This window comes from Bombina bombina, chromosome 2, assembly GCF_027579735.1.
Source record: "Bombina bombina isolate aBomBom1 chromosome 2, aBomBom1.pri, whole genome shotgun sequence".
Lineage (NCBI taxonomy): Eukaryota > Metazoa > Chordata > Amphibia > Anura > Bombinatoridae > Bombina > Bombina bombina.
In genome coordinates, this window is record NC_069500.1 from 675,503,992 (window position 1) to 675,517,832 (window position 13,841).

Sequence of the window (13,841 nt, forward strand, 5' to 3'; positions counted from 1 at the left end):
TTGTTTCCACATTTTGTCTCTCATAGTTGAGGTATAACTATGATGAAAATTACAGGCCTCTCTCATCTTCTTAAGTGGGAGAACTTGCACAATTGGTTGCTGACTAAATACTTTTTTGCCCCACTGTATATATATATATATATATATATATATATATATATATATATATATATATATATATATATATATATATATGTGTGTGTGTGTGTGTGTGTGTGTATATATATATATATATATATATATATATATATATATATATATATATATATATATAAATAACTCTCCTTATCTAAAGTGCTTATAAGCAAAAAGGGTTAACTTGTGATTAGCATGTATTTGGTCAAAAGAAGGTAGTGATATTCAAGATGTACCATAGACTTTTTTACTACATAATAATGCAGGCCTTTATGTTTATCAATAGAAGGTTTTTTAACTTAAAAAGAATATAATGGCTATATAATTATAATTAGAATCAGTAAATGTAGGTAAAAAGCAATGGATCTAGCTGTGGAGGTGCATCTATAAATTTGTCACTATAAAATTGTAAGAATCCGTAATATGTTGCAATCTAATTCTTTGTCTGCATAAGCCAGATCTATCTCTTTGTAAATATGAATGATCAGTTCCTTTTTGTACGGTTTGACACCAATTGGAAGACACGGTTTTGTTTTGAAGCTGTGTAGGTATAATAGTGCTGTGAAAGAGAGGGGGAGGTACTGGGACCAATGGCAATATAAAGCCTGACACACACCCCACAAGATACACATCTGATGAGGCCGCCCCGACACTCAGCCCTATGTGGGAGGGGAGAAACACGTCATGATTGAGCAAAGCACGACAGGTGAACAGCTGTGAGCAGCTGAGAACAGAGCCAGCGGCATTTGAATTTTACTGAGAAACACTGAAACGCTGAAGGGTACATGGCGGTAAGCAAGTGAAGCAGCCCTACTGCAGTAACAAAGACTCTTTCATTGCCTAAACTGCTATAACAGGTACTGAATAAATAGTCCTTTATATTGGCTTTAAAGTCTTGCGGCTGACAGCCGGGTCTGTCCCGCCAGGGTACATTGTGCGTTAATCTTCAGAAAGACACCGCATGTATATCACTCACAAGGTTGTCCATAGAAAGAAATCACAAGCATAAATCTTGCAATCAAGCTGTTACATTGTGCAAAAGTAAAGAAATTGTGTCCAGATCCAGAGCGTGTATATACACTAAGTGCTTGGAAACTGAACAATTACTTGTTAATAACAGCTGCAACTTTGGGGCCCCGTAATAACCGATGGACTATTTTTGACAACAAAGTTCCTCATTCGTTTATCTCCCAAGTTATAATTGCAGTTTAGATATTATGTGTATATGTGATATTATGTATATGGTGCATGTAAGTTTGTGAGATATATTTTCAAATGAATAGCTGGCCAGTCTGTTCTAATACCTGTGTATTTTAATTGGTGTGTATTCCGTTTTAAAGGAATAGGGTGGAGGGTAGACGTTCTGATTTACGGGTGTTCAGAATTACATAGTAAATAAAACTCTGGTTAACTAAGTGCGGCCTGTGTCCCTCTTTGATTGACTGATAAATTTCATTCAATCCTTCTCTCTCATAGTATTGTATATATATATATATATATATATATATATATATATATATATATATATATATATATATATATATATATATGTGTATGTGTATATACAGTATATGTGTGTGTGTGTATATATATATATATATATATGTGTGTGTATATATATGTATGTATGTATACAGGTGAAACTCAAAAAATTAGAATATCGTGCTAAAGTTAATTTATTTCACTAATGCAACTTAAAGGGACAGTCAACACCAGAATTTTTGTTGTTTAAAAAGATAGATAATCCCTTTATTACCCATTCCCCAGTTTTGCAAAACCAACACTGTTATATTAATACACTTTTTACTTCTGTGACTAACTTGTATCTAAGCATCTTCTGACCTCCCCTAATCAATTATTATCTATTGACTTGCATTTTAGCCAATTAGTGCAGTGTCTGCCACTAGCCACAAGCGTGATCACAATGCTATCTATATGGCCTACTGCTGGGAAAAGTAAATAAAATAGAGGCGGCCTTCAAGGGCTTAGAAATTATCATATGTGCCTTCCTAGGTTTGCTTTCAACTAGTATACCAAGAGAACAAAGCAAAATTGTTGATAAAAGAAAATTGGAAAGGTGTTTAAAATTACATGCCCTATTTGAAAAAGGAAAGGTTTTTTTGGACTTGACTGTCCCTTTAAAAGGTGAAACTAATATATGAAATAGACACATTACATGCAAAGCAAGATAGTTCAAGCCGTGACTTGGTTTGGGCCCCTTTTGCAGCAATTAATGCCTCAATGCGGCGTGGCATGGAAGCTATCAGCCTGTGGCACTGCTGAGGTGTTATGGAAGACTAGGATGCTTCAATAGCAGCCTTCAGCTCTTCTGCATTGTTCAGTCTCAATGTCTCTCATCTTTCTCTTGGCAATGCCCTACAGATTCTCTATGGGGTTCAGGTCAGGCGAGTTTGCTGGCCAATCAAGCACAGTAATCCCACGGTCATTGAACAAGGTTTTGATGCTTTTGACAGTGTGGGCACAGTCTGTGTTGATTTGGGGAGCCATGTCATCTGCTGGTGCTGGTCCACTGTGCTTCATTAAGTCCAGGGCCAATAAAGCCATCTACCAGGAGATTTTGGAGCACTTCATGCTTCCTTCCGCAGACGAGCTCTATGGGGATGCTGACTTCATTTTCCAGCAGGACTTGGCACCTGCCCACACTGTCAAAAGCATCAAAACCTTGTTCAATGACCGTGGGATTACTGTGCTTGATTGGCCAGCAAACTTGCCTGACCTGAACCCCATAGAGAATCTATAGAGCATTGCCAAGAGAAAGATGAGAGACATGAGACCGAACAATGCAGAAGAGCTGAAGGCTGCTATTGAAGCATCCTAGTCTTCCATAACACCTCAGCAGTGCCACAGGCTGATAGCTTCCATGCCACGCCGCATTGAGGCATTAATTGCTGCAAAAGGGGCCCAAACCAAGTACTGAGTACATACAGTATGCATGCTTCTACTTTCAGAGGTCCAATATTGTTCTACAGGTATGTACAACCTTGTTTTATTGATTGCATGTAATATTCTAATTTTCTGAGATTGTGGATTTGGGGTTTTCATGAGCTGTAGGCCATAATCATCACAATTATGACAAATCACGGCTTGAACTATCTTGTTTTGCATGTAATGAGTCTATCTCATATATTAGTTTCACATTTTAAGTTGCATTAGTGAAATAAATGAACTTTTGCACGATATTCAAATTTTTCGAGTTTCACCTGTATATGTGTATGTGTGCATATGTATATGTATATATATGAGCAAAGAGAACCACGCCAGATGTTGCCGTTATGAGACCTAAAAACTTCCATGCACATAGCCACAGAAAGTAATGTCCTAGACTGTAAGTTAGACAAGCTAACGCCACTTACAATTGACTTTTGTCTGAAAAAGACTAGGACATTAACACAGAATCTATCTAGAAACCCCCAAAAAAGTGATCCTTGTCTGAAGAATAACGAAATTCTTAGGTAAATTAAATCCTCTAACCATGTCTTGAAAAAACAAAACTTAGTTGATTCATGAGGGAATCCACAAAAAGAAAAGTCCATATATTTGAATACTGCTCTTTCATATGTATGTATTGGGTACTTGTAAAGCGCGTCTAATCAACCATAAGGGATTCAAGACGCTGCTCAATTAATCGACCTTGGAAGAATGAAAAGCTGTATAGACCTCGCCGGGAATCAAACCTGCAAGGTTGCTACAGAGCTCAGTCACAGTGCTTTATCATGCTGAGCTATCTGTCCGACTTTAATAAAAGAAAGGTTTAAGCTAATACCAAGATACCATCCAAATAAGGAAGCCCCACAATACCCTACTGTCTGAAAACAGAAAGAAGGGCACCAAGAACCTTTGAAAAGATTTATAAAGCTGACACTAAACCAAATGGAAAGTGACAAATTGGTAAAGCTTAAAAAGAAAATCTCAGAATCCTCAAGTGGTCTGAATGAAATAAAATATGAGGATAAACATCCTAAAAAATGGAGTGGACATGAAATGGCCTTAACAAAAAGGCATAATAGTCCTTATAATCACCAACTTAAAAGTGGAGATTCTAACAAAACAATATAAAAGTCTTCAGATCCAAGAATGGACTGAATAAACCTTTCTTTTTAGAGACAAAGAATAGTATTGAAATAGAAAGCCAAATCCTATTCCTGCAAAAAGAACTGGCATAATAACTCCTGAAAAAAAATCATAGAGTGTACTGAGAAAGAAAGATTCTTCCCATAGGAGGTCTCATTCTAGAAATCTATTCAAACTCTAATAATAATATAGAACTTAGACTGAGGTCATCCAAAAACAATTTAATCTGCCCCCCCACCAGAAGGACTGGTTTGAGAACCGGACCTTCATGCAGTCTAAGAACCAGTAATTATAAAGCTTTTTTCTCTCAGAAGGATAAAAAAACAAAACGCTTCTTTAGTGCTTACACTCGGAGTTAACCAAATTAGCAGCTGATAAAAACAGTAGTTATTATTACCCAAATAAATGGTACACAATAAACTGACCTCAAAAGGCCAAACAGCTGTATAACTCTGCCGGGAAATGAATCTATGATCCTTGGATCTAGAACAAGCATTTGTAGTCAGGGCATTCACCAACTGATCTACATCACCGGACTAAAAGTAGGGCAGAAAAAAAACTCTAAACCTCCAAAAATAGTGGAGATAATAGAAATCAAACAAATTATTATCATAACAAGATAGAGATAATAAAATATATTTGAAATCATAATAATAGATATAGTAAACATAATTAAATGTATATATCTAAAGTAAATAAACAGAGTTATATACTTAAGAATCTGAAACTGCTTATGCTAACTGTTCAACAAAGGATGACGGAACAGTAATGTCAGCCACAGATAAAGCTGAGCTAGAAATATAAACAATACGTGAATATGCTCTACTAAGGTTATATTCAAATCCTAAAGAATCCTAAAAACAAGTACCAATTTCCATATAAATAGTAGTACAGTCCCAAGAGGGAATCAGAATAACCATTTTCTAGAATATAATACAGATAGTATATTGAATAGGAAAAAAACATCAAAAGCAAAATATGTTAAAATCCAGATTTGAAAAGGATTATTAAAGGGACACTGAACCCAAATTTTTTCTTTTGTGATTCAGATAGAGCATGAAATTTTAAGCAACTCTAATTTACTCCTATTATCAAATTTTCTTCATTCTCTTGGAATCTTTATTTGAAATGCAAGAATGTAAGTTTAGATGCCTGCCCATTTTTGGTGAACAATCTAGGTTGTTCTTGCTGATTGGTGGATAAATTCATCCACCAATCAAAAACTGCTGTCCAGAGTTCTGAACCAAGAAAAAAGCTTAGATGCTTTCTTTTTTTATATAAAGATAGCAAGAGAACGAAGAAACATTAATAATAGGCGTAAATTAGAAAGTTGCTTAAAATTGCATGCTCTATCTGAATCACAAAAGAAACATTTTGGGTTCAGTGTCCCTTTAACATAGTTAATAGGAGGACTAGACTCCTAAAAGCTATAAATAGAAACATGTCCTTAACAAAGAACAAAAAATGTTCAAATGAGATTTTTTAACAAACTGTCTGATACAGGATCCTTTGAGCCAAAGAAACCTCCTTCAGTAGAATAAACTTAAATATGCTGTCAGTCAGAACAAAATTAAATATTAACAATTTTGAAAAGACCTTGAAAGTTTACTTAAAGGCATAATAGCAGTCATAACCTTTAATGATATAAGCAGCAACATGTGATGTTTGCAGATGAAATCAAGTACATGAACTGAATATGTAAAAAACAGTAAATGTTATTGTACATGTAGAAACATTGCCAGCATAAAACATGAGAAATAAATGCCATATAATTGAGCTGAAGAAATAACAGCTTAAAAAATTAAAAGAACACACTAAGCTTTGTAGAATTGTGTTCCAGGGCATCATAGTTTCTAAAGTAATGTCAGAATCAGAATGAGACATCTCACACAATGTAACAGAAAAAGAAAAATAACATTAGGCAAAACATTAAATTTCCACAACAGTTTTAGTAGAGAAAAATAAAAGCAGGCATAATAGCTTTCAATGTTCATGAAACAGCGAGCAATAGAGGGAGAAGGGTAAAATAACTAAAATTTGGCGCCAAGACTGACGCAATACGCAAAAAGAAGCTAAATTCTTTTAGTGCAAAACTAACACCAGGAAATGACAAAATTTGCGACATAACAAACGTGATTTTGCGCCAAAACAATTAGCGTCAACAAAGACGCAGGAAATTACTAAATTTGTGCCATCAAAGGCACATCTTCGCAGCCAAAAAAATTGCGCCAAGAATGACGCAATAAAAAACAGCAATTTGCGCCCTCGCAAGCCTAGATTTGCCCTCGAAAAAATTAAAGTCAAATTAGAAAAAGACTGAACCCCAGGTAAGAAAAAAGTTTAAATAAACTTCCCAAACATGATTCCTATACTGAAACTGTTTAGACTGCAAAGGGAAATATACATGGGAAATATACATAGACCTGACTCATGGCAAATATAAAGTTTTAAATATATGTATTTTACTTATATTAATTCATAAAGCGCCAAACCATAGCTGAGAGTGTCTTAAATAATGATACATACTTACCAAAAGACACCCATCCACATATAGCAGATAGCCAAACCAGTACTGAAAACTATCAGCAGAGGTAATGGTATATAGGCGTATATCGTTGATCTGAAATAGGAGGTAGGAGATGAATCCCTATGACCGATAACAGAGAACCCTTGAAAAGATTTCCTGTGAGGAAAACCATAAAATCAATAGGCGACACTCTCTTGACATCCCTCTGACCAACACTTTACTCTGATTGGAATTGGGCTTCAGAATGTTTAGAAGTGCTTATCATAGAAGAAATCATAAAAAACAAGCACAAACTTACTTCACCACCTCCATAGGAGGTCAAGTTTGTAAAACTGAATTGTGGGTGTGGTGAGGTGTGTATTTATAGGCATTTTGAGGTTTGGAAAACTTTGTCCCCTCCTGGTAGGAATGTATATCCCATACGTCACTAGCTCATGGACTCTTGCCAATTACATGAAAGAAAAAGGAACACTTTTTCCAGTTATTATTTTTTTTTATTAAAAAAGGGCAATTGAAGATTGCATAGAAACATGAATAAAATGTTTCCCAGTATTACACATGAAACATTAAAACTATGGGATTATATCTCTAATAAGACCACGGGTATTTCCTCTAATCCCTCACCATTAACACCGATCTTACATAACCCAGAGATCCCGTTGAGACAGCTCCCCGCCAGCAAAATATGGTCCAATATAAATACATTGATCCCATTTCACTCACTTATAAGTAATGGAAAACTGAAACCACAGGAGGAGATGGGAGAAATGACCTCATTATTTGTAAATGACTGGTACACACGCCAACAACTACTACATTTCATTTCACATAATATACAGAAATTCAACTTAACTAGATCCCTCACAATATTTGAAAATGTATGCTACTCACAATCTCCCACCAAAGGAAGCCTGTCAATGTTATAAAAAATGTTAATAGAACATCACTCCAGAGGCGCGATCCGATATAGATCGCAGTTTGCGGCGCAAGCGAGGGAACCGGTGTCGCCCGCAGTTTCAGCTCGCAACTCGAGCTATCCCATATAAGTCGCCGTCAGATGCTAACGTGCCGTAAGTCTGACAAACCAGCGATGTCCAGAAATATGTGCAAGTACAAATTTCTGGCGTCGCCAGTGACTTGCGGCACGTTAGAAACTGCCGGCGCCTATAAAACCTGACTAAAGTCTAAAACACCCGCACTGTCTAACACGCCTCCCTAACATAGCCCGACACGTCTAACACGCCTCCCTAACATAGCCCGACACGTCTAACCCTCTATCCGCTATCCCCCCTCACTATCCTAACAATAAAAAAGCTATTAACCCCTAAACCGCCGCTCCCGTACCCCGCCGCAACCTAATAAAGTTATTAACCCCTAAACCGTCGCTCCCGTACCCCGCCGCCAGCTATATTATATCTATAACCCCCTAAAGTGAGCCCCTAACACCGCCGCCATCTATATTAAAATTATTAACCCCTAATGTAAGCCCCTTACACCGCCGCCATCTCTATTAAAATGATTAACCCCTTATTTAATCTGCCTACCCCGCCGCCAGCTATATTATCTATATTAACCCTAAGTATATTATAATTAATATAGGTATTACATTATATATATTAACTATATTAACCCTAATTATATTAGGGTTAATATAGTTAATATAGTTACTATAGTATTTATATTAACTATATTAACTCTATCTAACCCTAACACCCCTAACTAAATTTATATTAAATTAATCTAATTCATTTATAAACTAAAATATTCCTATTTAAATCTAAATACTTACCTATAAAATAAACCCTAAGATAGCTACAATATAAGTAATAATTACATTGTAGCTATGTTAGGGTTAATATTTATTTTACAGGTAAATTGTTAATTATTTTAAGTAGGTATAATAGCTATTAAATAGTTATTAACTATTTAATATCTACCTAGTTAAAATAATTACCCAATTACCTGTAAAATAAATCCTAACCTAAGTTACAAATACACCTACACTATCAATAAATTAAATAAACTACAAACATCTATCTAAAAATACAATTAAATTAACTAAACTAAATTACAAAAAATAAAAAAGATTACAAGATTTTTAAGCTAATTACACCTATTCTAAGCCCCCTAATAAAATAATAAACCCCCAAAATAAAAAAATTCCCTGCCCTATTCTAAATTAAACAAATTTCAAAGCTCTTTACCTTACCAGCCCTTAAAAGGGCCTTTTGTGGGGCATGCCCCAAAGAATTCAGCTCTTTTGCATACAAATACAATACCCCCCCCCATTACAACCCACCACCCACATACCCCTATTCTAAAACCACCCAAACCCCCCTTAAAAAAGCCTAACACTACCCCCCTGAAGATCTCCCTACCTTGTCTTCACCACACCGGGCCGAACTCCTGATCCGATCCGGGTGATGTCTTCCTCCAAGCGGCAAAGAAGAATTCTTCCTCCGGCGATGTCTTCCTCCAAGCGGCAAAGAAGAATTCTTCCTCCGGCAACGTCTTCCTCCAAGCGGCAGCAAAGTCTTCATTCTTCCGGCGGCATCTTCAATCTTCTTTCTTCGCTCCGCCGCCGCGGAGCATCCATCCCGGACGACTACTGAACTTGGAATGAGGTACCTTTAAATGACGTCATCCAAGATGGCGTCCGCCGAATTCCGATTGGCTGATAGGATTCTATCAGCCAATCGGAATTAAGTTAGAAAAATCTGATTGGCTGATTGAATCAGCCAATCAGATTCAAGTTCAATCCGATTGGCTGATCCAATCAGCCAATCAGATTGAGCTCGCATTCTATTGGCTGATCGGAACAACCAATAGAATGCGAGCTCAATCTGATTGGCTGTTTGGATCAGCCAATCGGATTGAACTTGAATCTGATTGGCTGATTCAATCAGCCAATCAGATTTTTCTAACTTAATTCCGATTGGCTGATAGAATCCTATCAGCCAATCGGAATTCGGCGGACGCCATCTTGGATGACGTCATTTAAAGGTACCTCATTCCAAGTTCAGTAGTCGTCCGGGATGGATGCTCCGCGGCGGCGGAGCGAAGAAAGAAGATTGAAGATGCCGCCGGAAGAATGAAGACTTTGCTGCCGCTTGGAGGAAGACGTCGCCGGAGGAAGAATTCTTCTTTGCCGCTTGGAGGAAGACATCGCCGGAGGAAGAATTCTTCTTTGCCGCTTGGAGGAAGACATCGCCCGGATCGGATCAGGAGTTCGGCCCGGTGTGGTGAAGACAAGGTAGGGAGATCTTCAGGGGGGTAGTGTTAGGCTTTTTTAAGGGGGGTTTGGGTGGTTTTAGAATAGGGGTATGTGGGTGGTGGGTTGTAATGGGGGGGTATTGTATTTGTATGCAAAAGAGCTGAATTCTTTGGGGCATGCCCCACAAAAGGCCCTTTTAAGGGCTGGTAAGGTAAAGAGCTTTGAAATTTGTTTAATTTAGAATAGGGCAGGGAAATTTTTTTATTTTGGGGGTTTATTATTTTATTAGGGGGCTTAGAATAGGTGTAATTAGCTTAAAAATCTTGTAATCTTTTTTTAATTTTTGTAATTTAGTGTTTTTTTTTTTTGTAATTTAGTTTAGTTAATTTAATTGTATTTTTAGATAGATGTTTGTAGTTTATTTAATTTATTGCTAGTGTAGGTGTATTTGTAACTTAGGTTAGGATTTATTTTACAGGTAATTGGGTAATTATTTTAACTAGGTAGATATTAAATAGTTAATAACTATTTAATAGCTATTATACCTACTTAAAATAATTAACAATTTACCTGTAAAATAAATATTAACCCTAACATAGCTACAATGTAATTATTAATTATATTGTAGCTATCTTAGGGTTTATTTTATAGGTAAGTATTTAGATTTAAATAGGAATATTTTAGTTTATAAATGAATTAGATTAATTTAATATAAATTTAGTTAGGGGTGTTAGGGTTAGATAGAGTTAATATAGTTATTATAAATACTATAGTAACTATATTAACTATATTAACCCTAATATAATTAGGGTTAATATAGTTAATATATATAATGTAATACCTATATTAACTATAATATACTTAGGGTTAATATAGATAATATAGCTGGCGGCGGGGTAGGTAGATTAAATAAGGGGTTAATCATTTTAATAGAGATGGCGGCGGTGTAAGGGGCTTACATTAGGGGTTAATAATATTAATATAGCTGGCGGCGGTATAGGGGGATTAGATTAGGGGTTAATAATTTTTATATAGGTGGCGGCTGTGTAAGGGGTCAGATTAGGGGATAGATAAGGTAGATGACAGCGGTGTAAGGGGTTCTAATTAGGGGATAGATAAGGTAGATGGCGGCGGTTTTAGGGGCTCACAGTAGGGGGTTAGTTTATGTAGATGGCGGCGGGGTCCGGGAGCGGCGGTTTAGGGGTTAATAACTTTATTAGGGATTTCGGGGGGGGGGGGGGTCGCGGTTGACAGGTAGATAGACATTGCGCATGCGTTAGGTGTTAGGTTTATTTTAGCAGATCGCGGTTGACAGGGAGATAGACATTGCGCATGCGTTAGGTGTTAGGTGTATTTTAGCAGCCAGTTTAGGGAGTTACAGGGCTCCAATAGTCAGCGTAAGGCTTCTTATGGCTGCTTTTTGTGGCGAGGTGAAAATGGAGTAAGTTTTCTCCATTTTCGCCACGTAAGTCCTTACGCTGCATATTGGATAACAAACTGCGCGGGTTTGGTATACCTGCCTATAGCCCAAAAAACTATGGGCGACGGCAGAAATATACGCGCGTAACTTCTAGGTTACGCCGTATATGTGATACCAAACCCGCGCAAATATTGGCGTCGCCGGCTTTTGCGGGCGACGATTTTTATCGGATGGACCCCCAGATCTCTACCAGCTTATTGTAAGAATTGGGAAACTGACCTACAAAAAGAAATCTCGCAAAAAGAATGGGCCATAATTTTTAATAATATGGGAAAGTCCTCATCCTCGATGAGTATTGTAGAAACTAATCTGAAACTTCTATATAGATGGTATTTCACCCCACTTAGACTTTCAAAAATATATATTACTACAAACAGTGCATGTTGGAGAGGTTGTGGTGGGGAAGGTTCACTAGTCCACATATGGTGGAACTGCCCCTACATTAGACAATACTGGATGAAAATCAAAGACGAAATAGAGAAATGCTTGTCCCACAAGATCCAGTTGGACCCCCTGGTCTTGCTCTTTAATTACCCCCCTAAATTAAAATGCAAAATTAGACTAAAATTGTTATCCTTAATGACAAACGGGGCCAAACAATTATTACCAATATGGCAAGACCACATTACACAGATCTTAATTCTAGAGAAATACCATTATACACAGATTCAACAACCTGAGTTTTATAATAATGTAAAGTTTATATGGGAAAATTACTTGGCTTCAATGTAAATAATTGATTTGTGATATAATTTATAGCTTTACTCTGTATTACAGTAAATGACACACCTATGTACCCACTATTTTAAGATATGTTTTATCTTTAACTGTGATGCTATGCCACTTTCTGTTATGTACTTATGTTTTTCTTTTTTGTAACAATAAAGGAAATTTAAAAAAAAAAAAAAAAAAAAAAGGTCAATTGAGCATAACCGAATAGACCCAATTGTCTCAATAAATCCAGGAATGTGTCAAAGTGGGATTTCACAGATCTACTTGAAATAATTATATTTTTAAAAATATGTTTAAAGTTAACATGTATTTTAGATAATTGAATAACTTTCTGATAGATCCTTGGTAAACTGTAGACAGTTTTAGTCGATTTGATTTTACAGTCAATCTCTGTCAGGGGTGGTTCAAATGCAGTCTAGCTATTACCTCATATCTCACAACATTTACTAGAAGCCTTCTGAGATTGGAAGACCAAGGGGGAGAAACATGGTTTTTCAGTGGGCATAACCATGACCAGCAATAGCAGGGTTGTGGGTGTTCTGTAGGAATAGCCATGACCAGCAATGGCAGGGTTGTGGGAGATTTGTGGGAATACCCATGACCAACAATGGCAGGGGTGTGGATGATCTGTCAGAATAGCCATATCCAGCAATGGCAGGGTTGTGGGTGATCTGTGGGAATAACCAGGACCAGCAATGGTAGAGTTGTGGGTGTTCTGTGGGAATAGCCATAACCTGCAATGGCAGGGTTGTGGGTGATCTGTCGGAATTGCCAGGACCAGCAATGATAGGGTTGTGGGTGATCTATGGGAATACCCATGACCAGCAGAAGTGAAGTTGTGTCTCTTGTTAAGTGACAATGTACTCAGAAACTTCCAATCATGCATTTGAAAGAGCAGCTTTTTATATTGCTGCCTGAGAAATCTAATGTTCAAGCTGTGTGAATTAAAGCTAATACAGCAGTATCAGTTGGTAACTTCCTGCTAATGCTTAGTAGCTGATGAGTACAACTCCCATTACTATATTGGTGCAAGCTTGACCAAACAAAAAAAAAATCCATTGGTTTAATCAGGACAGTGGTTAAAGGGATAGTCTACTCCAGAAGTATTATTGTTTAAAAAGATAGATAATCCCTTTTATTACCCATTCCCCAGTTTTTAACAACCAACACAGTTATATTAAAAATACTTTTTACCAGTGTGATTACCTTGTATCTAAGCCTCGGCATTGACCCTAACATATAAAGCTCCATTTCCTGTTTTTTATTTTGAGGTATTGCCCTAATCCCAGCCTTCCCTGCTTCTCCCACTCTCTTACTTACCCTGCCAGGCTTTTAATAGGTTCAAGCCTAGTATTAACCCCTTGGCAATTCTGCATCTAAGTTAGGTGTCCTGCAATATATCAGTATTATACATAAGCCTCATGTATTACTGTGCCCTCTTTATAGTGTTAACAAAATATAATGGAACTTTACAATTTGTCTTGTAGTCAATGAGTTGATAATTCACTGTGCTTTACAGAGTTTAATTCTTAGTCTCTTATTTGTATTCTTACAGAAAGTAAGTGAAAAAGTTGGAGGGGCTGAAGGTACCAAACTAGATGAAGATTTTAAAGAAATGGAAAGGGTGAGTATCTAATTTTATCAAACATATGTTTTATCAA

General features: G+C 36.7%; 1 protein-coding gene across 1 annotated transcript in view; it reads left to right on the forward strand.

Annotated features, from left to right (window-relative positions):
• Nucleotides 1-13,841, forward strand: part of SH3GL2 (SH3 domain containing GRB2 like 2, endophilin A1) — a 462,830-nt gene that overhangs the window by 269,364 nt on the left and 179,625 nt on the right. The window contains exon 2 of the mRNA XM_053702641.1: nt 13,736-13,804. Coding sequence (XP_053558616.1) covers nt 13,736-13,804 — 69 coding nt within the window. The remainder of the gene's footprint in view (nt 1-13,735; nt 13,805-13,841) is intronic.